Source organism: Dipteris shenzhenensis, chromosome 8, assembly GCF_047967505.1.
Source record: "Dipteris shenzhenensis isolate YYH24624 ecotype China chromosome 8, Dip_SZ_1.0, whole genome shotgun sequence".
Lineage (NCBI taxonomy): Eukaryota > Viridiplantae > Streptophyta > Polypodiopsida > Gleicheniales > Dipteridaceae > Dipteris > Dipteris shenzhenensis.
The window spans coordinates 18,416,815-18,444,637 of NC_141603.1; the positions used below are offsets into that span (position 1 = coordinate 18,416,815).

Genomic DNA, 27,823 nt, shown 5'->3' on the forward strand with positions numbered 1-27,823 from the left:
CAAAACAGATCTTGTTGTAGAATTGTATATCAAGTTTGATCGATTGTACATCAAGACAGATCTTGCGCAGCCAGAAATGGATTGTAGAACTTTGATAGATTGTACATTAAAACTGATTTTGCGCAGCCAGAACTGGATTGTAGAATTAAATATCAAGTTTGATAGATTATGTATCAACTTTGTCTAAACCATCATCTTTGATTGATTGTATATCGACTTTAGAGTAGAAACTTTGTCTAAACAGATTTTGCGCAGCCATAATAGATAGTCAGATTGTAGTATCGTATATCAACGTTGTCTTAAGATAGATTGATTGTTATGAAGCATGCTAATTAAGTCTTTTACGTAGTTAGATTTTGGACAGAAGGGAGCCCCAGACGATGACGATGAATCTTCGAATGGGGCTGGTTGATGAGATTGTTGGCGAGCTCTGTCGACGACGGATTATTGTCGTAAGAATTGAGATGATCTAATTGTTGTTGCAGTGACGATGTTGTGATCCGACGTTTCTTGTAGCTGGCTTTGAAGCAAGCTTGCCGTAATCTCTTGGTCCTCTCGGCTAGCTCCAATCCTGGCATCTCCTCCATCGCCTTCTTCTGTTCCTCCAGCTCCTTCACTGCCGTCTTCAGCTGCTCCGACCACTTCACTCCTTGCTCCTTCGCCAGATCCTGCTTCATCATCATCATCGTCAATCATTCTCACTCACCCCTCCGTTCTACCATTTTCCATCCTTTTAGCCCCCCGCCTCCCCGTCCTCTCTCGCACATCATCTTTCGCTTCCCATCCTCCTCTCAGCCTCCCTCCTGCCTAGCCCGTCCTTCGTTGTTTAGCTCCCGGCCCCCATTTCCCTCGTGCCGGCCTACATCGTCGCATTGTCCTCTTCACCCCATAGCTTTCTCGTGTTTTGCTATATCCCCTATAATGACACCACAAGAACAAATCCTGACCTGCTCGCCCGGAAATTTGAGCACGACAATGACTACGTACTATCTCTAAAAATTGATAATGACAGATTGCTAGCCGGCCAGAACTATCGAGCACAGTCGATCCTGCTCGCAAGGATACGATTTACGCTATCGAACGAAGACTACCGCGATCCTATCCCCTGCGGGTTTAGTTTCTTGAAGCTAGAACGGGAGCGGCCGAAATTTCTGGCTCGCAATTCTTAGAAAAGCATTCGAGACGAAGAATCAGAGAACAAGCAAGAATATTTATTACCTCTCCCCGGAAACCCCTCTCAATCGCTAGGTATCGATCATCACCTGAATGTTATTGATGAGGCTGTCCAAGCTCTTCATCTTTCGATGCGGCCAACGGGGAATGCCAAACTCCCGGCACCTCTTCTTCAGGACTGTTAGGCCAACCTTAAGCTCCTTCGAAGCCTGGGTAATGGGCATGTGGAAATACTGAGAGAGCTCAGTCAAGGTTATCTCTGTGATCCTCTCGCTCGTACCTCTATGTTGCGAATGCCCTTCCGAATTCTGTCGGCTTTGAGTGCTTCTCCTATCTATTCTATTTGCTGGACTTGTCCAGTTATGATCGCTCGACGTTGCCGGAGAGTCGCTGGTTTCCTGAAACTGTGCCCCATAAATTTTCACACGATCACTTCCACCCGAAGTTGTTGGGGAGTTGGCACTCTCCTCGTTCTCGATGATTAATTGTGAGGGCAATACATGCTTCAAAGCCAATAGTTTGCCCACTTTCGCATCCTTTGGCTTGCTTCCAACGCTTACGTCGCTGCACAGAGAAGGTGCCTCTTGCACCTCCTCCTTGTCATTTTCGGACAAAATATAGTTTAGTCCTTCGAGCTCAAAACAATCAAGTGAAAAACGATCGATTTCAGCATCTACTTCAGTCAAGCCAGAGTTTTGCAGGCTCGCTGATGTGCGCCCCAGCTCAAGATTCAGGTTGCCACTGTCTACCGGACTCGAGTTTGAAAGTTGCAACGTGATATTGGACTGCTCCGCTGACGGGAAATCCGTAGGAGCTTGAGAATTTGAACCTAGGAGCGAGAGACTCCAAAGAGCAGGATCGGCTGCATTTTCGCTCACGAACGATGTCGACATGGGGCTTGAAGAACCAAGGGTCGCTGCGACGCACAAATTGTCAATTTCAATCGTAGTATTGGGAAACAAGCAACCAGCTGCTACCTGATTTTTGGATCCATGCAGGGTCTAAAAATCACGAAGTACCTTGATTGGAGTCTGCGAAACTCGTTCTCCTTGACCCCAGCTCAAAGGCTTCAGAAATCCGAGGACTTGCCAGCTCTAAATCCGAGCCCCACGCATGCCAGATATCCGACTGCATACCCTGAGGAGTCCTATCTGGTGTCTCGAGCCCAGGAATGTTATTCAGTTGATCAGAGAATGTTTCTCCCGAGAAGATCGATAAGTCTGGAGGGACGCAGTGGGAATTGGGTTGCTCCCCGTTATGGCCAATTGTATCCTCGCAGCCAATATCGTTGAGTTCAGCTACTGAGATGTAAGAAGATCCCAGCGTAGATTCGGAGCTATATGCTGCCATGGCTGCCTCCACCAAGCGAAGGTCATGAACAAGAGAGGGTAGGCTGTTCAATTCCGCATTTCTGCAGCGCGAGGGATGGACGAAGTCACAACTCACAAGATTACAAACTGACTCAGATCACAAACTACCTATTCAGAGGCATCGCAAATGACAGGATCCCATTCAGACAAACAAATCATGCGCAACAGCAACTGTCGGCTGCCGACCTAGAGGGACTCAGCAGCGCTACAATCGTCGTTTCCCTCGGACGATCGCTCCGAAAGTCGAGCACGCACTGCCACCCATCGCTCTGTTGCATCTGCTTGAGGGCATTGATGAAGGGCTTCCAGCCAGAGGACGTGAAGCTACGGAAATAAGCAGAAGGGAGGGGCTGGCTTATACATGAATAAGCGCCTGGATGCAGTAAGAATTCCTGCTGAAAAGTGGACACCAACCCATTGTACTGATCGTAGAAGTGGATGCTTCGAACGTACTCTGGAGCAGGAAAAAAAAACAAATGAAAAGCAGAAGCGAAAGGCTAGTGTTGAAGAAGCAAAAAAACGTGCAAGCGATGAGGTGGAAGGTGGGGGTGGAAACCTGGTTTGTGAGAGTTGGAGAAGATGGCAAGGGAGAGGAGGGAGGGGGGGGGGGGATCCATGGGAGGAAATTGGTCAAGGGAAAAAGGAGAGATGAGAAATGGGTTGAGGGGAAAGAGGCAGATGCTATGCTGGGAGGATGATCCGAGTGTGGATGGAGGAGGGCGAGGGAATCAAGAGAAGTGGGCAAGAGAAGAAAGAGACGCACAAACAGAAAGAAGAAGGCAGGGGAAGAAAATCTACAGTAAATAGAGCGAAAACGCACGCTCAGAAAGAGAGAGAAAACCAGAGCCTCACAGAAAACGCACGCTCAGAAGGAGAGAGAAAACCAAGGCTGAGAATTCTCTCTCTCTCTATCTCTCTCTCTCTCTCCCCTTATGGTTTGACCCCTCGCTAAATTTAGCGGTAAGCCTAAACGCCATCCGCCTTTCTAACGCCACCTTTAAATGTAGCACAGCAAATTATTTCCTTTTCCAGAAATTCAAAATTGAGATACATTTGGAGGTCCTTTTCCCTTTTCCCTCGGTGTTGTTTGTTGCCTCCAGCTCGAGCTAGAGTCTTTCCAAGCACGTGTTTCCCAAGGCTTGTTTTTCTTTGGTGTAAAGGAGTGTGGCACACAAGTCCGGAGGATTTTGTTTTCCCAGGTTGTTCTAAGAGTATTGCTCAAAGCCTCCTCGAGGGGATCGAATGCGGATACGCAAACTGCCTGAGCTGACCCTTAATACTTGTGCGTGCATGCATTTTTTGTGTGTCTGTGTGGTGAGTGTGCGCAAGTACACGTGTGTGCGTGCGTGCATGTGTGTGTGTGTGTGTGTGTGTGTGTGTGAGTGAGAGAGAGAGAAAGTCTCTTCAAGTGTGCTAAGGCGGGCAAGGGAAAGAAGGGGAAGGGGAGAGTCAACAATGGTGAGCATTAAATGGGCAAGCCTTGATCCGTATCCAAATAAATGGTGAGCACTAAATGGGCAAGCCATGATCTGTACCCAATATGGGCATCCTAATAGAAGAATTTTGAATGAGAGCCTCTCTCTCTCTCTCTCTCTCTCTCTCTCTCTCTCTCTCTCTCTCTCTCTCTCTCTCCCCCCCCCCCCCTCTTTCTGTCACTATGTCTCATACATCATAACATCCACCACTTATAATTCTAATGGCTTACTTTCTGCTACCATACATTCCATCCATCATCGCATCCACCACTTCCTACAATTCCTCTAATGCCTGCCCCCACTCCTCATGTATTTTCTATGGGTTCAAGCTACCCCACATGTATTTTCTACAAGTCAAGCTAGCAAACACTAGTTGGTATTATACTTACCCTCTACAGTGAAGGCTTATTTTTTATGCTCTTCCATTCAATCCATTGGAAACTTGCATACATTCAAAACCAAATGGGCTCAAGTGTCTTCCTTATGTTTCGAGGCTACAAAAGTATTTTAAGGGAAATTTCCACAACACCATTACGAATTATTATGTTTAAGTCCTAGTTAAGTGTTGGAGCTATGGGAAAGGTTGTGAAGAGAGAAGGATCAAGGGACATGAACAAGGGAAGACTTAGAGGATAGCATAGAACATGGGTGGCACATGGGGGGTTAGAAATTTTGCAAAGAGGTTAACTTGTTCAATGAATGAATTTCAATCTAGGATTCACGAGTATTAGTTTGCATATAGCTTGTGTGTTTAAGAGCTACAAGTAGCTTGTTCAAAGAATCCCAATGTCTAGGATTCACTAGTATAAGTTTGTACATGTAGCTTGTGGGTTTGTGGCGTACACTAATAAAGCACCTACTTGTCCTAGCTTCACTTTCTTAATAAAACTTTTCTTACTAAATTCAAATCCAATATTATATTTTATGATGCACCCTTGGGATTTCAATCAAAGCATGCCACCAACCTACACGTCTTGTCATTGTGCTAGCATAAGTGGGGCATAACTACGAGATTAGTTTCGTACATACAACTAAGAGCTAAATCTTTAGTGCTAAAAACACATAAATTAGGAGACTCAAATGGCAATTAGTAGAGGAGACTAGAGACGAGCATTTGGCTTCCAGTCACTATTCTAAGACCTTTATGGAACGTGCAATTAAGGTGATATTACTTGACCATATTCATTGAGAAATAAAAACGAAACTTCTATTTTGACAAGTTTGCGAGTTTTTTACTAGGATCTTATTCAAAAAAATAATCTATAAATCAAGAAATACTAGTCAATAATCAATAAAACCGCTTCTGTTACATGCACTCAACTTAATATATGTTCATGGTCGTAAGCAAAAAAGCAAGGAGCAAGCCATCTGGATGAGTGGAAAAGGAGAAAAGGAACAAAATCATGTGTGATAACTAATCTAATTGTCTGAGATAGCTTCATACAAAATCATGTGTGATAACTCATCTAATTGTCTGAGATATCTTCATACAAATGTCTACATTTTATAGAAGGTGAAGTTTAATGCAGGTGGGGCAACATTGATTAAAATTCAAATATGAGTGAGTTTTTCATTATTTGTCGAAAAGCACTAGCTTCTAGTGCCAATTCGAATAGAGTTCTTTCAAAGTTGAAAGAGTACAAATGTACATGTAGATGATGCTCAAGTACATGACTTGCAGTGCTTTATATATATATATATATAGTCCTACTGAATATAGTACGAGTCCAATAGCATCATCTAATGCTATATTTTGAAGAGTAATTTTGCTCGAGATTTGTATTTAGTATTGTCACTTTGGGAAAAACAATTCTGTATAGCTTGTTTTTAGAAATTTATGCATCATGAAAGATTTGGTTCACTTAAAGTTCATATATTCTAATTAGGGATAAGACATCAATGGTCCATAGGAATTGCACAAAATGTTTTCAATATTTAATTTACTCCTACTTCAATTGAAAGATTTCCTAATTAAAAGGCTAGGTTGTGAAAGATGTCCCGAACTCTACCAATATATATTCAATATACATTTAAAAACTTGTTCTTTTATAAAAGGCATCTTGTCCATAAAAATATGCAATTATAAATTTCAAGTACACATGCTTTAAATGATTATAATTATGTTTAATCTTCCTAAACATAAAGGCATGCTCATCCTATGCCTCTACTCACTCCCCACCTCCTTGGTTGCCGCCCTTCCCCTCTTGCTTTCCAAATGGTCCAAAACATTTACCAATTTTAAATTATGGCTCTATCCCAAAGGGGAAAGCTGAATTGTCAAAGAATCCTAACCAAATGATGACCCTTCTCTCCATTTTAATTTTTGTGTGCTGCATAAGGTAATAAATTCTTCTCTTGAATATGTGCATGCTCATGTGTGCCTATCTTGCAAATAATATATTACTTACCTATTGTTATTATGAAGATAAAAGTAGGAAATTCATGCTATTTCAAGTCAATTAATTTGAAGTTACTTATATCTTTTAATATATGCAATATTTAACAGAACTTTAAAGAGAGTGAGATTAGACTTATTGAAGGTTCTAATATACACTCTTCTCCATTATTGAGCTGTTATATACTTCTTCCAAGTTTTTCTACTAGATTGTATGAGATGTAACTAAGCTAAGTAGAATGAAGGAATGTGAGGATGACTACCAAATCACACAAACTATGGTAATCTTAAGCTTCCTAAGACGTTGATAACTTTGTAAGTAGCAGATGTTGCTTGCAGGATTGGTATTAAAGAACTAGAGACAATAGTATACTAAGTATACAAGTGAGGATGAACACTGGGGTCCCTAACCAAATGTAGTCAACCCAAATATGCAACTAGGGGTCCTATCAGATTAATGGTTGCATGAGCCTCCCTTGCTTTAGCATGATGATTTTGCATTAGTGGGCTTTCAACATTAATCCTATCATGTGGTGGTATACGATGCATTTCCTCCACCGTGACCAATCAACTAGCTGGCATGTTGTAGTTTGAGAAATTCACCAAGGCATTGTCAAAGAGTAGTTTGTTTTTTAGTTTTGTTTATCCGAAGAACTTGCTGCTTGGTATGGCTTTACTTTTCTTCCATTGTACAACTCAGAGAAAACAATGGCCTTTAGATCTTTGAGTTGGACTGTCTACCTTTTTAGGATGAAAGTGACATGATTGTGATTTGTTATATGCAATGTCTGTTGTATGCAATCCATTGCCATGTCATTCAAAATTCATGATGGCAGCATGATGTGTGTAGGATTTACATAATACATTTGCACTCCCTATGATGAAAATCCATTGCCAAGTGTTGTAAGCCAAAATTAGTAATATCTAAAATTTTATTGTTTATAAATCACTACTTCAATTCATTAACTTACAAGTCTGATTGAGGAAATTGTTTTTTCTTTTTTCTAGATTTAATGTATGAATTGTTTTATTTAAACTTTAGTTGACACACTTGCGTCGTTGAAAAGAGACAAATTGGATTGGTCACTTTAATCAAGATTTGACAAATGTAGCTTGCCAAAAAGGATTAGACACGAAGACTCTATTATATTGATCTCTTTTTCCATTGGTATGCTACTTGTACCACATTCAATGTAGCCATTTTTTGTGAAGCTTTGTGAATATGCCTTCAATCCATTGATTCCATTCAACTTTTGATGAAGAACAAGAAAATAGGATAGTTTTTGCACAATCCATTTGCACTTGTCTAGGAGTCTATTTCCCAAGTTTGTGATGTGTATGGCTGAAGTTGGCAAACTATGGTCTTTGCTTCTTGTTTTTTTCACATGTCTTGCATTGGATTTCAACATTTCATAATGTTGAAACCCAAAACGAAGGGTACCAACAAAGAGAAGGCCCAACTAAGAGAATGCAAGATGAAGAGATCAGTTAGAGGTTGAATCACAAGGTAGTGCATTGAGCAAAAGGCATCCCATGGGAACCTACCATATATTTTAGCACAAGTACTGCTCTAGTCTTGAGAGAATCTACCACAATCATGATTGAGGGGAATTAGAGGTGAGATTCCTGGCATGGAATACACACTGCCCACCCATTAAGAGGGAAAGAGTATTTAAGGAATAGTACTTAATAACATCATAATGCTGAAACCCAAAACGAAGGGTCCAACAAAGAGAAGGCCGAGTTAAGAGAATGCAAGATGAAGGAATTCGTTACCCAATGTATTCAAGTAATCTAGAGATAGAGGTTGAATCACAATGTAGTGCACTGAGCAAACACCCTAAGGGAACTTGCCATAAATTTTGGCACAAGTACTGCTCTAGTCTTGAGAGCATTTAGCAAAATCATGATTAAGGGGCATCAGAGGTAAGATTCCTGGCAAGGAATACACACCACCCATTAAGGAAAAGAGTATTTAAGTCATTGTACTTAATAACAAAAGGGGGGTCCTTGTTGTTGTTGTTATTATCTTGTTGAGGAGGTTTTGTCATTGCCATTATAAATAGTCATGTGAGGTGGTTACTAGACTTGTGAGTCTGGCACTGCCATAAATTATCGAGGGACAAGCTTTGTACTTAGTGTATAATGGGGTGATGAGAATATGAGTTTGTCAAAGGAAGAAGTGTGTAGAATTTGGCCTATGCTATTTGTATTTCCTTTTGTAGGCCCTCTATAGAGATGATGCTTTGGTTTAGTCACCCACGACCAACTTCGTTAGGGGAGAAATGGGGTCTCAAAGGACCTCCAATTAGTGTTTCCTAATTTCAAGGGATTAGAGAGGGATTTGAGGTGTACCAATGAGAGTGCTCCTTTGTGTGGGGCAATGGTATGTTGAGGTGGAGGGATGGCAAGCATGCATAGAGCCCTATTGGCTATTCCTCTTACATTGAGGACCACCCAAACCATCCTCCCCCCCCTTAACCCATGCTTGACCACCCTCCCATGTGCACCCACACCCTAGATCATCCCCAAATCTCATTTCAGTCTTTATGGGCCCTTATGGGTGAATTTCTCTTCTTCTTAAGTGTGTTGTAGGTCTGCCTTCAAGACTTACATTAGCAGCATCACAAGCTCTAGGCATCTCCTATGCATCACCATTCCCTTCAAGTCCTACATCACCTCCAAAACAACTTGCTCATGCATGACTTTGTGTCTTTTGATATGAAGAGTTCATATCATCCATGCCCACCATTCTCATATCATCCTCGATGAAGTTCTTGAAAGAACAACTAAGGGAACCTTAGCAAAAGCAATGCACCAGTGTGGATTATCGAAAGTAAGAAATTACATTGAAACACTACAAAATTAACATTTTAGCTCATGTTCTCCTCTTTAGAGCACCTCCTAAGGTTCAAGATGCTTCTTTTTTTGAAAAAAAAAAATCATGGATCACATATTGATCTTGCAACTGTACGGTCACATGGTAACGTGGGAGATCTCCTCAAATGGTGCCATCAATAGTCGCAAAGTTTACAGAGACTGTGATAGGCCATGATAGAAGGTAGGTGATGTTTGAGGAGAAATGAGAAGGACTATGAATGATTATGAGGGAGGCAAAGCAAGCGGAGGACTAGGTGTGAGGATGAGGACAGACGAATATGCATGAGTAGGAGGAGTAGAAGCTACAGAAGCAGGCGTGAGCATGAGGCAAGAGGAGCTTGCATGAGTAGGAGGAAGGAGGAGTAGGCATGAGCATGAGGGAAGAGGAGAATGGATGAGCATGAGGGAGCAGGAGGACTAGGAAAAAGCAACTGGGAGGGGAGAGGAGGAGGACGCATGTGGGAGGAGGGAGGAGGCATGTGGACAAAGGGAGGAGGAGGCAGGGAGGGAGGAGGGAGGAGGGAGGCACAGGGAGGGAGGAGGAGGAGGAGGAGGAGGAATGGGATGTGTGGAAGAGGAGGAGGGAGGATGGAGACAAGGAGGAGGATGGGGGGAGGAGGGAATTCAAATTCAAAATTCAAAATTCAAAAGTTTGACTTTGGAGGATGGGGGTAGGAGGGAGAGAGAGGGAATTCAAGTTCAAAGTTTGAAATTTTGACTTTGGGAAAAGTGCCCCCTTCTTGGTGTAAGAGGTGGCCCCCTCCTAAGTGTAAGAGGTGGGATCAACTGGGCTTAACCCAACTAGGTAGGGGGGTTAGGACTCACTTGGACCCCACAAGAGGGCTTGCATTAGGCCTAATCCATTTCTTAGCCCATTCCTTATGAGGCCCTTTTGAGACCCCAATTCTCCCCTAATGTAAGGTGCTCGATGCTTGTGCTATCCCAACCCTATACAATGCTTGGTGAAGATGCACTCACTCTTGCAATCCTTAGTGTAGCGTGATCAGGTGACAGAACAAATACCAATGTTAAACACTTAAAGTTCAAGGATAGTTGTGTTGAGAGTTGTGGTGCCATGAGCACATGTAGAGCAAAGGTATGAGCAAAGGATAAGCTGCCACATGGCATGGAGGAGATATCCCACATGTGAGCAAGCAAATGGATGTAAGTACCCTCACCTATAAAAGGGAGGTTCATTTGAAGTAATAAATCAAGCACTTTGCACTATCTCAAGATTCTCTTTATGAGTCCAAGCGAATCTATCTTGGAACCTAATTGACTTGAGATACATGTCATGAGCACTCTCTTCATCATGTTTCCACACAGGTTTCATCCACCTTAGAGTGCTCCATAGATCCTGAGGCACACATGTTTTGTCATGGTATCAGAGCTTACGTCTAGCTCTTCTTGATTAGTTGTAGGCACACCTTAGGTACTCATGGTTTCTCTTAGCTAAATATTGAAACTCCATTTAGAGATTTGAGTTTCCTCTAGAGTGAACTTCACTTCCATTCCAAGAGAGATCACTTTCTTCTTGAGAGAGAATTTCCGTCCACTTACTTCCGTTGTGTGTGAGAGAGAGAGAGAGTTTCATTCTGGTAGTCCCAAGGTTCAATATCTCCTTCTATTTGAGAAGGCTTGAAGGCTATTTGTCCCAAGAGGATCTCGTAACTAATCGGTCAACTCCTTCAACTCAGGCTACTCTACAACTTTCTCTGTAGTGGATTCTATCTACAACGACTATGGCCTATCAAGCTGCAACAACCATCGACAGATCAGCAACTCTAAGCCTAGACCCGACTCTAGTAGCATGACTCAAGCTGCCTTACAACAGTTCACAACAAAGAAGCTCCTTGTCGATTCTCTCTATTACATATCCTGTGTTTGCCTACCGTAGTAATCCACCAGCATACGGTTTCAAGTTTGGTACGAGGGCTTGCTCATCAAGCCTTGTCCACTCAAGCTGGAAGCAAGGGCTACAGCTTGCGAAGGTAGAGAGAAGGATACAAAGAGCGATGGTGTCGACGATGGAGATCCAGTAGATATGCCAAAGTCTCTCAACGACCAAAGCTCAACCTTCATGGACGACTGCAACAATAATCTTTAGTGCATCTTCTCCAAGCGCATCCAACAACAGTGGCAACGCGCTCAGCTTCTACTAGTGAGTCCTATCCACAACCGCAAAGAAGACTCTTGCATCAAATAGCTCCTACGACGACTCGCTGATCTCCAGCCTCCCGCAGCGCCATCGTCGTCACAGCGCAGAGAAGCTTCAAGCTTCCTCTTTCTTCTCCAAGGTCTCCACACAAAAAGACACATGGCAGATAGGACCCGTGGTTCAGTTTAGCTAACTCCAAGTTTGGTTTAGTGGTCTTTGGTTAGCAGAGTGCCAGTTGGCAGATAAGACTTAACTCTAGTAAGGTCAAACATAGCCATGGTTAAGTTATGTGGTTAGTTAAAAGTTCCACCTAAGCACACAGAGTCCCTTGCTAAGCACAATATGGAATTCAGCATGTGAATCCCTGTGCCACATCATCAAAGGCCCTTCTTCTTCACAAAAACTTCAACAAGCCATAACTTGCAATCCAGGAAGAATTTGGACACGGTCCAAAAAGGAAAAGTGATCGTCTTTTTGAGCTCTACGTGTCTGTTAGATCATAATCATTGCATGCAATTAGACACTGTTAATATTGAAAGAATTCAATTGGTAAGACCTTTGCAACCATTGGAAAAGCAAAGCATGAATGTAAACATCGATGTAAAAAGCAAGCCAAAAGCACAAGTGCATGAGATGACCATAGCACGAAGCATGGCATCCACACATAAAGCATCAAGGCACATGGAAGAACAAAGCATCATGCAGGTAGCTACACCAAACAAAGAATCAAACACTATCATCATCAAGCCATGAGCCAAAAGGTGACATCAATGGAATGTATTGAGAAACAAAAACCTTGCCAACCTTGCCTATATTTTGTAAATCAAACCTGACCACCTGAGAGTAGCTATGAAAGCACCCAGGGGAGGTATTGACATGTAAAAACCACACTTGACCACCTTAAGTAGCAATGCAAGCACTAAGGGGAGGTGATGGAATGTAACTCACATCTGACCACCTTGCAGTAGCCAAAGGATTATGGCACCAAGGGGAGGTGTTGAGAGTTGTGGTGCCATGAGCACATGTAGAGCAAAGGTATGAGCAAAGGATAAGCTGCCACATGGCATGGAGGAGATATCCCACATGTGAGCAAGCAAATGGATGTAAGTACCCTCACCTATAAAAGGGAGGTTCATTTGAAGTAATAAATCAAGCACTTTGCACTATCTCAAGATTCTCTTTATGAGTCCAAGCTAATCTATCTTGGAACCTAATTGACTTGAGATACATGTCATGAGCACTCTCTTCATCATGTTTCCACACAGGTTTCATCCACCTTAGAGTGCTCCATAGATCCTGAGGCACACATGTTTTGTCAAGTTGTTAAGGGGAAAACCATATGGTCATGGGAGAACTGAGTTCACATTACTTAGGAAATAACAATACTGAATGTACAACACCAAAGAAGAATAGTCACAAAAATCAACTTGTATTGATATAAAATTTGAACCAAGCCACGTTGGCTTGCAATGAATACTCAATAATAGCTTCCTAGCCTAGCAAGCTCAGGTGAGATAGAGTGTTTTTGTAACAATGCCACTGTAACCAGTTCCATGTTCTAAAGACTTTTTACTAACAAAGCAAACCACCTTCTAAAACGTAACGTGATCAGTGTGCCATACTGCTACTTGTCAAACTACCCATGATAACCCATACAATTGTGAGTGCTGCTCGAACCAAAAAGTTCCACCACTCTCGAGCACAGTAGCACTCCTCATTGTCTAACAGCACCCTCCTATGTTGGCCTTGACCAGCGCTCTTGTTGGCCTTAACCCCAAGGACCAACATTTCACCTCGGCTATCCTTGAACCGGATCCTCATGATGATGGGTTGGCAGGTACCAATTGTTGCTCAAACATCAAAGCTCGGGGGTTTGAAGCTGTGGGGATGCTGTGTAGGATGTTGACATCATCGAGGTGGTGGAGTGGAGTGGGATGGTGGAGTAGACGGTCCGACTTCATCTATGGGTTTCCCAGGGAGATGGAAAGGTAGTTGTCGGGTTGGGGTGAAACATTGTTGCTCATGAGGAGGCCATGGATACAATGAACTAATATCCAAGGGTGGCCTTTTTGGGTTGGTGAGCCAGTCCACCATCCAAAACTCGGCAAAGGGTCCATGAGGATTTCAAGTGCAAATTCAAAATGAGTTACATACCTATGGATAGGTGTGACTTGCTCTTGCCATTTAGTCCTAGGGTCCTTGCACAAATCTTGAATGTTGTGTATTGTCGCTACCTCTGTAACATGGCTACTTAATGATATTTCTAACTCCCTCTAAATCTGTGTAGTAGGATGGCAGCTCGAGCATAGTAGGCTTGGGGAGTTGACAGATGCGGGCAGCAATCAACCGTCATCACTTAGCCTTGAAAATGTTGTGCTGACAAGTAGCTCACTCCTATTGAAGGCCTTTATGGCTTGATCATAAATAGAGATGACGGGTTGTATTGACCCTAAAATGCCCTGGTGTAAAGACTATGGGGAGGGAGGATTAAACTTGATCTCCTCACTTTGCTCGCTATGCACAATAATAAAAAGGCAACCCTTTTCGACCTAGTACTCATATTGGCATGGCCTTGGGAAGATATTGTCTTAGCATCAAAAATCTACTCGAACGTTTGAATCCCCATGTCAAAATAGTTGTCCCCTAAAAATGAGACTTGCATTGTGGCCTTTGCAAAATTGTTGCAAGTCTGAGTGCCCACACTCTTTGATTCAACTCCTCCCACTAGATCAAGCAATAGTAGTGCCTAGTCCATTGCTTCCTCTATTGCTTTGGTTCGTGAGGTACCTCCACTTCTAGTAGGCTTTGGCTCCAAGGTGCATGTCTGAGTGTTGGCCTGAGACACTTAGTGCTTAGCTTGGCATATTTCCAAGTCATCATTGTCTAGTGGCTACCTCCTGGGTAACTTACGCAAATGCTTGTCAAGTGCTTGGAGGAGCCGGATAAGATATTGAAGTTGAGCATACTACTCCAACTTTGCTTGCACCCAAGCGCTCTCCTCCCTTAGGTCATCAGTGTCTACAACTGCCTAACCGCAGAGTTGAGCATTCTCTATCTACAATGCTTCCACCTAAGTCTGGGCTGCTTAGAGTGACTTTGGGTTGACCCTTTTCTGTTGCCTTTTTGCCAACCTATTTTGGAGCTTTATATTGGCCACTGCAACCTTTAGCAACTCATTTTGGGACTTGGTAGTAATTCTTTGCAGTCTATCCACCTCACACTTGAGGTTGCCAACAGTCCACCATCTGTAGCTCGATATGAGTTTGACTTAGGAGGAAAATGTTTAGGAGCAATTCATTATACATCCCTCTTGCTATCAAGTTGTTCGTGCAAACTCTTGCACTTGGCTATGAGACTCGCTTGGGGTCTCCTTAGTCTTACCATTTTCTCCTTAAAGAACCGAGCCAACTCCTCCCTGTACTATGCCTAAAGGAACAAATTGTGGTCCAAATTTTCTAAAATTTCTACTGCAAGTCTTTTGCCCATGCTCTCTAAGTGGTTGGTTAAGTATTCAAGGGGTTGAGCTGCATGGACCATGTTCACCCATAGGATCTGCCACTAGGACTCAGTGGCATTCTGATCTTGATGATTATCCTGTGCTAGAAAGGGGTCAAGGGAGAATGGCTCAAGGATACGTAAGCCTCATAAAGCAAACGGGGGAGGCAAGGAAAGTGTGATGGCACTGGTTGGCATCTCCATTATTATTCCTCCAGTCTTCTACTCAAGCTACTGCTACCGCTGCTTGGCAGGTGTCTGCTGTAACTCCTCAGTATCTCCCTCATCTACCCCCTTAGGAGAATTTTCAACTACCAATTTCTCCTTAAATATGCCATCACCACTATTCCCCTCTAGAGTCTGCTCCTTCTTCTTAATCCCTTGGTCAGTGTGGTCATTTTGCTCCTCCGAGCTCTGTTTTCCTAAGCATTGTTCTTCATCCTTGGCCCCTGATAAGCCCACATCACCAGGTGCTATAATTGCATCCTAATTAGATTTGGGCACTGTACCTAGCCAGTCATGAGTGTATAATGTAGCATGTAGAGATGGGACCAAGCTTGTAGTGGGTTTGTCCCTTGCTAACTGCCTTCAACTAAGACCCAAATGCCTTCTCAGAATTTGTGAGCCAATCCACTACAAGGTCATCCTCTAGAGCTACCACAACAGTCAAGCCCCATATTGTCATGGCGTATAGCCCACACTTTTCTTCAAGCCAATGAACTCTAATAGAAATTTGTATCCCAACAATAGTCCCTCCTCGAAATCCTTGCTAATCAAGTAGCCCTGCGAGCTTGAGTACGTATCTTCATAAAAGTAAGCATCACACCACTAAACAGAGGCTAACTGTCCTAGGTTTGGGTGTGCCTTGAATTGAAAAACTTCCTTTAGCAATGTTGTACTCAAACAAACATGGGCATCATTTTTTAATAATGACACTATGGTCCTCAGCATTGTAAGAGTCTAGTATCTCCTTTGCCAAAGTTTCATTCCACACATGCTTTTATGGTAGCCGTGATGTGTGGTCTCAATGGTGACTCACGTGTTGCGGGGATCTTGAAGAAATGCCTATGGAGCCTCCACTCCAAGCTACTCCTTTTGAGAGAATGCAAAGCATGAGCCATCCGGCAAGTGTCACTCAAGTGGCTTTCGGATTGTTGCAATGTGTTTCCACGAGAGAAAGAGGGAAAGGGGAGATGGGAGAAGGGGAAGATAAGAGGAGAATGAAGGGGGATGGAGTGGCAAACACAAAGGCACTACAAAGGAAACAAGAGAACATCCAAAAACACTCTTGAAAGAGAAGAGGGAGCTTGTATTCTAAACTTGTGCATCCAACAATGAAGACCAAAGTCAACCACTTGGCCTTTTATACATGTCACCTTTTGAAGGTAAGGCCAACCCTATTCCCTTTATACCACTCTCTTTCCTCATTCTTTTACAACCAATTTGGACCTATTAGGCTCCAAGGCACATCCTAGCTCTACGGACTTGCCACTATCCATCAAACGACATCACTAACCAGTGGTGGCATATTGTTAACCAATCAATTAACATGCCCCCCTTCCTGATCTCGATCCAGTCCTCTGGATCATGCAAAGTTCATGTTCATTAGAGTGTTGTCAATGAAGATCATGTAAAGTATTCTTTATTGTGCATTGGGATGAATCTTCTTTTGCGACATTGCATTAGAGGGATGTAGTGAATCCTTGTTATAGAATTGTTGCTGGAACTATGGATGAGTGATTCTTTTGGAACTGGCACCTCACAGTTTAAGTGAGCCAAATTGAGTACTTGTGTCCTTTTAATGAAGGAAGAAGAAAAAGAAAAAGAAAAAGAAAAAGAAAAAGCTAAGGGGTAAGTTATTAGAGAGAAGGTGTTAGTAGGATTGCTGTAAGATCCTAGTGGTGTCTATGTTAGCAAGGTAAGTATAGTGTATTCTCATGCTCCTCCTTATGTCCCATATTTGATTTGAGTAGAATATATTGGATTCTCATCAGATTATGTCTTTGACTTGCCATGCTTGTAAGTCCGAAGTTTTGCATGACATTTTTCCTTGCTTCTCTACGTTGAAGTTCATTCAAAATCCATTTTATGGATTATATTTCATTGAGGGATTTGCTTGGAATTATTTGAGCCCAATAAGGTTGTGGCACCATCTGGAGCTTTATTTTGATTGAGTCATAAAATCTAGAGGAGTCTAATAATACATCTTACAAACTCCTAAAATGAGGGCTATGGTTGAAGAGGTTTGTAGCATCTAGGATCTAGGAAAGGCTTCTAAGCTAGAAGTAATTTTTAAAAAAAAGGAAGGAAAAATAAAGAGAAGAGGATGATTCAGAGTTAGATACTTAATTATGGTGTTAGTAAGGAAATGTGGAAAAAAGCTCTGAGGGTCACAAGAAACTCATCTAGACCCCTTTTTTCATCATCAGAGTCACCCTGTAGAGATGTTGGTGTAGGATCACTTGTTGTTATGTATGTGAAGGAGTGCCTTGGGATACTAGTTAATGTGTCTTTGACTCGTCCCAGACCTTTGCTAGTGAGGAGCTTCTTCCATGGTAGCAATGTGTTGTGAAGGGCTTTAGCATCTTTTGTCATAGTAGGTTCTTGTGGATCTACTCCATTTTTTGAAGTTGGTTCTTGTGGGTCTACTGCTTTGGAGTTGAAAAAATGTCGTACTAAAGGAGTGGGTTTGTACTTCTTCATGGGAAAACTGATGAAGGCCTTGAACTAGCATTGTGTTGTCCTTTGTGGAGCTTGTAGTAGGTGATTATGTTACTCCTCCCTTTTTAGGAGCAGGTTCTTGTTTAGCTATTGCCTATGAATGCGTCATTGTTGGTTTTGTAGACTCAAACATTTCAAGTCTCTCCTCTTCTTTTTTGTAGCTCTAAAGGGCTTGATACAAGCACAAGAAGGTGGGCTGCCGTGTTAATGATGCTTGGGGATCCACATTGCCATTGTAAGATCTCTGAGCTTGAAGTAGTCCTTCCTGATCCCATCTTTCTGATGCCCTTGTCAATGACATCCTCAATTTCCATTGTCTCAACGTAATAAAGTGATGTATGTCCTCTGGAGCAAATGTGAGTAGGACCGTAGTGTCTTGCAGAGCTTCTATTTTATTGGGCCCAAGTTGCTTCTGAGAAATTTGCTAGTGAAAATAATTCCTCATTCTCATTGGAAGGTTCTTGTGTGACTTCCATTGTGTCTGGCATGGTTGGTGTGACATGTGTAGTTGCCACAAATCTTGATGCCAAATTGTGTACTAAGGAACGTTCTTGTGTAGCTACCAAAGTAGATTCCCTTCTTTTCATGGCAAGTTCTTGTGTTACTATGTCTTTTTTGGAGAAATTTTCTTGTGTAGTTGCCATTTGCCTTGAAGACATGAATCCAATGGCTTTTTGATAGATTAGTGATCGAGTAGGTTCTTTTATTCCTATCTCTTTTATGAGACAGGTTCTTGTGTAACTACTCAATAAGAGGTAGAGGATATCTATGGTATGTGATCCTCCTTTATTGGTGCTTTTACCTTGTCCTTTTGAGTAGGTTCTTACGGTTCTACCTTTTTCAAGGTAGGTTCTTGTGGTTTTTTTCTCCAATCTTTGTCTTGATTTTTCATAATCGATAGGCCCAAAGAAGTTGTTTGCCTCTCATTTGTTGAGGATGAAGATTTTAGAAGCTTAGGCCACCATTCCTTCTTTGGCTTTTTATTGAGCACATTATTGTCACTGCTGGAAGATGATGGAGGTGCTCTTGTTACCCTTAGTACCTTGGGTATCCAAATATAAGTGTTTCCAAGGTAATATCCCTAGGCCTCTAGTAATCTTATGGAAAACCAATGGTATTGTATGTTTCTTTTTGGATGGAATCATTTGGTTCTTCCATGTTGGGGCTTGTTGTATACATACTAAGGTAGCTTTTGATGTCGAGGTTTTGTTGAAACCCAAATGTATGATTCACCTTCAAAGTACCCTTGGGCCTCTAGTAGATCCTTTCGGACCCACACTTGCTTGGTTGCTCTTCTTCTTCATTTTCTTTGTTGATGAGGCTCTTACAGAGTTTGAGAGATGTAAGTAGACATTGATGATGATGCTTGAATGTTGGGATGGTTGGTAGTGATAATCTCATCTTGATGGGTGGATTCATCACCAAACAAGCCTTTGTAGGTGTCTTGCATCCAGCTTTTATCAAGAATCGCAACTTCCATTAAGGTGCCTGTAGGAGTTACAAAAAACTTGCAAGGCACAATGTAATTATCCATGGAAACATTCAGCAATAAAGAGCCAATAACCTTAATTGAGGTACCTCCTATGGATTGAATTTTAGAATCATATACTACAAGGTGTACTTGGCCAAGATGCTTTAATGTCTCCTCGAAGATGAGGTTATTGCTTGCTCGCCAATCTATCACGGCCTGTATTCGGCATGTGATGTCAACTCTACCCAAAGTCAAGATGGAGTCATATCTATCTTGTTAGGTTTTAAAACATTATCAATTGCAAATTCAACTTGATTAGGTAGTGCCACTCTTATGCTGTAAAAAGGTGTAATGGTAGTAGGTTTATCATTGTCTAGGTGCATTGTCTGAGTGCCTTTAGCAGTTGGTAGATCAATTGTTGCCAGTGTATGCATCCAATTTAGTGGGTCTTCTAACTCAAGTATTGGAGCACACCAAGAGTCTTCAATACCAAAGTATTGGCCCCGTTTGTTGACTATCACACTTGGGAAGCCTTGAGCTTGATATTGGGAGATTCAACATTCTCAGGATTAGTGGACCGGCATCTCACTATTTTCCCATTCATCCAATCCAATAGGTCTCTAAAAGAGTAGCATCAGGTTGTAATAGTGTCATGATGGGCATCTTGATCTCAGAGGACATGAATGAGGCTAATCCTGCAATGTCTTGAGGACCAGTGATAGGTTCCCTGCCTATCGATTCCAACTCTTCTAAGCCATATAAGGACATGTTGTCATCCTCCTTTAGTTGTTGGAAGGTGGGGTATTCTTCAAACATCCATTTCATTAGGGTGGATCCCTCTATTGAATGGCATGACACACCTTCTTCATCCACCCTTTCAATTATTTGCAAGACTTTTGAGGCTCAAGTGATTATCTCATGTCTTGGATGAACTGTATCGGCACTCTTGCTTGCTTGAGCCCCTGCTCACATTCCTCTTGGCACTTGCATACCAATTTCTGCATCTTGGTGAGACAGTGTTTTCCCACCCATGGGTTGGGATAGGTCTTGTACATGCACCCTCTACTTACCCATTGCAATTTAAGAGGGGGTGTTAAGGATAGTGTAAATTGCACTACCCACATAGGGCATAGGGGAAAACCCTAACCCTAAGGGGTTCACATATATATATATCTTCATGTTCATTGTCAATACACTTAGTGTACAAGTAGCTATATCATGTGCACTCCTCTATCTCTCCCTCTCTCACTTCTGCTATCAGGGCCCATACTCTGTGGAGGTAAGTCATTATCTAAAAGATGGCATCAACCTAGATAGGTGTCATGGTGAACTCCGCCTGTACTATCTGATGTGGAAGTGAGGGCTTATTCTAAATAACCACTTATAGCCACTCAAATTTCTTCCACTCTACTGCCAAGGTGTCACTCCTCAAGAAAGGTGTTGCATACATGGTAGTCTATCTCACTAGGGTGTCAAAAAGCTAATTCTTCATCAACGGGGTCCTGAAAATGAGCCTGAAAGAATTGCCTCTCTAGTCGAGACAAGGCTCCCTATCCATGTGTGAATCTAGCTCTGGCTGCATTTGTCATCCTATAAACTAGCCCTGTGAAAGACTATGCCCAAATATGTGTAGGACTATATTATCTCTACTAGCTCACCTTGGTAAGTGAAGCTATCTCTACTATACTATGTCTACTAGCTCACCTCAGTAAGTGAAGCTATGTTGGTGTAGCATAGCATGTGAGGTGTTGAATATCATGATCTTATTCTTCCCAAGGTTGACTGTCAAGTCTCTTTCCCTGTAGAACAGCTCTAGTGGCTCCAAATGCTTCATCATCTCTCTCCTCCTCTTGGATGAGTTTATTAGGGTAGGGTTATATCTAGAACTATACTTTAAACCTTAGATTAGTACAATCTAACTATATTTAGTCTTAAGCTAAATAAACTACCCCAACTAGTTAGAGAAATATAACTACCCTAAGTAGTTAGAGAAATCTAACTATCCCAATTAGTCTTAACGTAAGTAAGTTACCTCGATTAGTTAGATAAATCTAATTATCCCAATTAGTCTTAACCCAAGTAAGCTACCCCAATTAGTTAGATTTCTCTAGCTATCATTAGTCTTAACATAAATAAACTAATGCCAATTAGTTTGACTAACTAAGATAACAAAGGTTAAGCATATCACACTAGCTAAAAGTCCAAAGGATCCCACAAAACCAACGTAAATTTCAAAGGGCCTAATTCATCCATTTTACCACCAAGTTAAGCTTGATCTACACAAAATTACAACCATTATAAAATCATGCTTTTGGAGTATTTTCCAATCCATGTCATCATTATGTTGCCTAATCAAATCACCCTTTTTTAATACTATTTTGTGCGTATCTTATCATGACTTAGTCTAATCTTGTCCAAATTGATAAATAATCAAAAGAAACACTTTAAATTATGTTTTGAATACCAAGGCAAATGTGGATAACATTTCTCAAAGTAGGCACATATTGCATATATATTTGGAATCAAATCCTTCAAAATTTCTTGAAAGTATTGCACAAGGGACAATTAGGTGGTAATATATAATTATATTGTGGGGGCTCTTACCAAACATCTTAGACATGACATCACAATTTTAGTAGGAGACCATGCACCTATTTGTCTAAGAAATCCTACTTGATTCTTGCAATCCTACTTGATTCGAACAATCCTACTTAACTCTAGCAATGTACTCTCCTTAGGATCACAATCATAGGTATCCTAAAACACTCATAGGAAATAGATCCCATAGATAGATTCAAGAGAAACATTTAAATCCTATGAGCTAGTCATTTCATGAGATGGAGATGGTCATAAGATTAGTGGGGGTGGTATTGGATTGGTGGTAGTGAGAGTGGAAATGGTGATGGATGTGGAGGTGGAGGTGGAGGTGGAGGAGAAGAGAAGGAGAGTATTTTGTAAAGTTGGTGGAGGACATGGTAGTTGTGGAAAGGTGGAGTTGGAGGTGGAGGAGATAAGGATGATAAGAATTTGGCAAAGGTGGTACATGTGGATCTGGAGGAGGAGGAGGAGGAGGAAGATGGAAATTCATCGTTAAGATTTGGTTTCTATTAATTCTAAGGCTATATCTTGAACTATATGCTTCCACTGATATTCATAAGAATTTATTAAAGATCCCATAGGTTCCACTAGCTCTCGACAAACCTTAGTTGATGCATTTAGATCCATTGGCACAATAAAATTCATCATCAAGATTTGGTTTCCATTAGTTAAAGAAGATGAATTCCTTGATGCATCTAGACCCACTAGCACAAGAAGATTCATTATCAAGATTTGGTCTCCATTGATTAGAGAAGATGAATGCCTTGATGAGGTATAAACATTTATTTTATATCAATGAAGTGTTTTTAGTTAAAAATATATCCAATACAATATGTCAATGGAGCGAATGACATAGTAAATTCACTTTTCAATCTACAATGATAATATTTTCCTTTTTAAGAGTAATATAGATATTTTACTCCAATAGAGAAACTCAAACTTCAAAAGATTCTTTTGACCTTGTGTGACCATAATTAGCTTAAAAAAGATCCACTAGCAGCCATATGGATCAATCTCGATCCATAGAAACATTAGGAATATTCAAAGCCCGACTAAAGCAATAATAATGATAGATAGAGACCTACTAGCATCCCACGAGATCCATTAGGACCTACTTGGATAGCTAGGGCATATAGCTTGAATTGGGGACCATGAGCATATATTAGGACCCATCCATGCATTTAGAAGACTAGAGATTTGATGGACCTTTAAGTTCCCATAATGGGTCTGCTATGCCACACAAGGATATGTAAGGCCTAGTATCAAATTTTAAGGAATTTTTAGGATCTACAAGGTTCCATAAGGATCCTTAATGTCCCATATGGTTCTATTAAAATTTGTAACAATCATAAAGGTCCATGGTGTTCCTTGAGGATCAATTAGGACCCTAATTTCTTCTTTCAAAAGTCTTCCCTCTACAGGAATAGCATGAGCGATAAGGATATAGCAAACGGTCTCTACCAATAGCAAGAAAAGTTGCTTTCTCATTTTTTAATATCTCTTTATGGATACATTATGTATGTATGTGTTTTTGTGTGTATGTATGTACATGTGTATGTATGTATGTATGTACGAATATTCATACATACATACACTACCCTTCCAGAGTTGAATTCTATCCAAAACAAGTGTCTGGCTTTGGTTATTTAAACTTAACTCTCTCCTAATCTCAACCCAGGATTTTCATCTTAATTCAATTCTATTCCAAAGCTGACCCCAACATTGCAAACCCTTTTTGAAGGGAAGAGCAGCCTTAACAAATTCTTCATTAGACAAAACAGCTTCTTTGAAGATAACTGAAATCCAAATTGAGTCCCATGTCATAAAAGCTCCTTTTCCTGAAAAGACAATTTGCCTTTTAATACCTTTAAAGGCTGTCCATAGAGAGATCCAAAGCTGGCTACCTTTAGCTTTGCAGGGTTCAAGGTTACAAATAGCTAACAGCATGGGGTACTTTTCCCACTTGGGAGCTCTCAAAGGTCTTAGGCAGTTGATATTCCTTAGGAGAATTTGAGCCCAATCCTCAAGAGGGTGTAGGATTTCTTTAATTATCCATGTTGAGGAGAGTTTCAGAGCAGCCTGCTCGATATCAATAACCCCTAAGCCTCCTTCCTGCTTGGGTTTGATACAGAAGTCCCATCTGACCTTGTCTATCTTGCCTCCCCAAAGAAAAGATCTGCAAATTTTTATGAACCTGTCAATTCCAGTTTTAGAGGGGGACCATGATGTGAGGTAGAAGATGACAATAGGTGGTTGAGAACAGTTCTTCTTCCAGCCATACTAGCCTGGAATCCTCTCCATTTCTCAATCTTGTTTTGGAACCTATTCAAGAACCAATCCCATCTTTGCTTGAGGGAAATATCAAACCCCATGGGGATACCCAGTTCTCTAAAGACTGTGCCATGTTTGATTCTTTGGCAGCCCATTTCTTCCAAAACAGGCTGTTCATCCCCTTTGAGAGTTGCATATCCAGTTTTGGAGTGGTTGATTTTGGAACCAGAAGCTTTGCAAAATATCTTTAAGGACTCCATAGCCTCTTTAATATCTTGGGTATCATTCCTGAGGGTTAAGTTTGTATCATCAGCAAACTGTTGACATATAAGGTGCTTTCTAGAAGGTAGCTCAATACCTTTCACCTTTCCTTCTTGACTCTATCGCTGTAGAAGCCACCCCAAGGAGTCTGCAACAGCGATTGCAAAAAGTAGAGGAGCAATAGGGCATCCCTATCTTATAGAACTTTTAAGACCAAAGGGTTGGCTCATGATCCCATTAGCACGTATCTTGGCTATAGCATTAGTGAGAAGGAGTTTGATAAAAGAGATGAACAGAGGGCCAAGGCCCATGTCAGCCAGAGAGTGAATGATGAAGTCCCATTCAAGTCTATCATATGCTTTGTCAAAGTCAACCTTTAGAAAGCATATGTCCTGTTTTGTTTCTCTGGCATACTCACAACCCTCCCAGATATTGATGATGGCTTTCAGCAGATGTCTGCCCTTTATGAAGCCTTTCTGCTCTAGGAGTATCTACTTGGCCATTCTGTTCTTTTTACGCTCAGAGCCAGTGCTTTAGAAAAAAATTTATAGCTGCAGTTAAGCATAGTGAGAGGCCTCCAGTTTCTTACTCAGCCTTATCTCCTTCCTTAGGAATAAGTTTAATAACACTCCCATTGATGTAAGCAAGTTCCCATTTTTTACACTTTCTTTCCATAACAATAGGAGGTAGGGACCAACAGTGGACCAGAATTTTTCGTAGAATTCAATTGGTAGACCATCCTCTCCTGGTGTTTTACCATCTGCCATCACCTTGACAGCTTCAAAGAGCTCATCTATAGACAAAGGTTTTTCCAGGCACTTGTTATCAAAGCTGAGCACAGTGTTCTTTCTAGCTTCCTTGCAAAGTTCCTTGGCCTTTATCACTTCAGTGTCTACTTGTATGGTGGAAGAAAGTAAGTTTTGAAAGTGGAGCTGGATGAGGTCAATGTTCTCCTCAATAGAGAGAGCAAAAGAGTTGTCAGCTTTTCTAAGAAGGGGAACCTCTTCATTGGACCTTTTCCTTCTAATAAGTTTGAAGTACTCTTTGGTAGGTCTTTCAACTTTACCAGCCCACCAATCTCTGAAGTATATTTTGGAATCATTCAAAAGAATCTATTCTTGAATTCTAAATTCATTTCTTTTAAGAACCAAGTTAGCCTGAGCCTTAGCCTGAGCCTGTGGGTCCCCTGGCTAGGGTCTCCAAGGAAGTAATCATGTTTTGAATGTTGTCCATTCTCTTGGCCCTCATTTTAGCTCTGTCCCTTCTAGCTTTTTTGAGCAGTCTTTGAGTCTGTTCAACTGATGTACACCAAGATTCACTGGCTGAGGCTGAGTCAATGAAAGCTCTAAGCCAGATAGCTTTAACCCCTTCTTGGACACTTTTCAAGTCAAAGAAATTAGGATCAGCCTTAAACCATGATGTGGTTTTTTGACCCAAGCCAAAATCACATTTGAGAAGGATTGGCTTGTGATCTAAGAGAAAGAAAGAGGAGAAGACCTGAGTCTAAAGAGAGCTAGTCTATCTTACTAGTTCTTGAGAAGCATAGATCCTGTCCAATCTAGCCTCTCTTCTATTGTCTCCAACTTAACTATTTGACCAACTAAAGGTGCCCTTCATCCCCATGTCCAGTAGACTTAGGTCTTCTTTCAGATCCTCCCAAAGAGTGATCCTTGCCTCTGATAAATGTTTTTTTACCCATCCATCTATCAGTGGAACTTTCAACCATATTAAAATCCCCCACAACAAAACATTTATTTCCTGGTAGAAGTAGTGACTCCCAGCTCACCATTCTTTCCTGTGTACTGTTAGGGGCATATAAGGAGACCAGTCTGAAAGACTGTCCATGTATAATGTATTTAATCATTATCCATATGTTCTATGTGTCCAATTCAACATCAAGTATTCCATGAGCATAGTTAGAGAGTATCCCAATTGCTACTCCACCCTTTCCCTCCTCATGTTGAGTGAAGAGCCATTTCCTTCTCTTGTCAATAGCTATAACTCTCTTCTCCAAAGATAGTCCAGAAACTTTAACTTCTTGAAAAGTAAGGAAAGTAGGGGAAAGAGTGTTGGTTCTCAGCCAATAAGCTAACTCTTCTCCTCTGCCAAGGTCAGTAGGTCCTCAGAGACTGAGGGAGAGGATGGCTATTGGTTTACTTGACATTCTTCTTGGTTCCCTTTCTGGCCCTGGGATTGGGGCTGTTGATCTGGAGGGAAGCATTTTTACCTTGAGAGAGCTCTCTTGCTTTGCACCTGAGTAAAGGCCTTACCTTGGTCAACAGTATCCTTTTCAACAACCATGTCTTGTTCCACTTCTAGGTCTTCCTCATCACTGATCTTAGAAGAGGTTATCTCATCCTCTCTGTTTATGTCCTCTTCAAAATCCTTTGACCAGCCTGGCTTTATTTGAGAGTCCAGATCCAAATTTTGATTTTTCTTTATCCACTCTTTAGTTTCACTCTCTGCTAGGGTATTAAAAGCATTGTTGAGTGCTATAGTGTCATCAAGCTTCCCTTTGCCTTTCTCAAGAGAGAGCAAGGGTTTGGCAGGGTCTTCCTTTTGGATAAGGATTTTTTCAAAAGAAACTAGAACCTTGGGGATCCATTTTTCAGTTTGTTTACTGTTGGGAGGTGCAGGATCCTTGGGCTTAGTTTTGGCTCTCCTCTGTGGACAGTTTTTAACTGCATGACTTGAGAGTCCACAAAGGAAGTAGGAGTGTGGGAGATTTTTATAGAGAAGGAGATGCTCCCTGTACACACTACCATTCCTGTTCACCATTACCCTAAATTGAGGCCTCCTCTTCTACCCTAAAAGAAAGTGACTTTAGAGCACCATGTATTACTTTAGAGCATACTCACCTATGAGGACATTGTACTAAACAAGAAATTAGGGATTAACAAGTGGAAGTGTCATCACAATTGAGTCTCCTTGAAATTAATAGTGTTATCCTTCCATCAAGGTTTCAACCATAGAGCTATTTGAGATAAGGTCTTTAGCCTTCCCCTCATTCAAGATATGCTAGCTTTGGATGTCACAATAATTACTACTTGAAAATGTTGTGTTTTTCAACTAGATTTATGCATAGTACATTTGTGTTTTCTAGAAAATTGGTACGCACATAAGAAGCTATTTATCTTGCATGTAGATGGCTTGAAATGTGTCATTTGTTAGTTTTTGAAGTTGGCTACATAGAATCTTATAGATAGAATGAGAGCAATTATTTGTGTAACTAATAGTTTAGGATCAGGTTGTAGCAAGAGGATCTCTAACACGTGGATTTTTATTTGTGGTTTGGATAACTTCATCTTTGCATTAGTAAACAAAAGCTAGGAACTCAATTTATTGTCAAGGTTAATATTTCCTTTAATAAATGACTCTTTAGCAATATATAAATATTTACTACAATATAAGTCTCACTTTGATTTAAGGACCCCTAGATGATTCATCGTATCCACTTGACCACTGATGACCACTATTAGACTTCATACACTAGACTTTCTAGGAAGAGTACTATGAAGCTCAAAGAGTGGAGATCCTGTGAATAATTGATTATTT

General features: G+C 41.3%; 1 protein-coding gene across 1 annotated transcript; it reads right to left on the reverse strand.

The window, feature by feature from the left end:
• Positions 1-256: 256 nt before the first annotated feature.
• LOC147899217 (uncharacterized) lies at positions 257-27,046 on the reverse strand. The gene is made up of 5 exons (XM_087377662.1): positions 26,539-27,046; positions 2,730-2,997; positions 2,193-2,584; positions 1,263-2,089; positions 257-668 (listed from the first exon to the last, which is right to left on the reverse strand). The coding sequence occupies exons 1-5, from the start codon at positions 27,044-27,046 to the stop codon at positions 342-344; spliced, it is 2,322 nt and encodes a 773-aa protein (XP_087233788.1). The 3' UTR covers positions 257-341.
• Between the last annotated feature and the right edge of the window lie 777 nt (positions 27,047-27,823).

Bases quoted from the DNA above. Each gene is read 5' to 3' on its own strand.
- LOC147899217 (XM_087377662.1), bottom strand. From the start codon at position 27,046: ATGGTGAACAGGAATGGTAGTGTGTACAGGGAGCATCTCCTTCTCTAT. The intron at 2,585-2,729 runs GTCGGCAGCCGA...CTCGCGCTGCAG, and splicing joins GCGCTGCTGAGTCCCTCTAG to AAATGCGGAATTGAACAGCC. The intron at 2,090-2,192 runs GTACTTCGTGAT...TGTGCGTCGCAG, and splicing joins TTTCGCAGACTCCAATCAAG to CGACCCTTGGTTCTTCAAGC.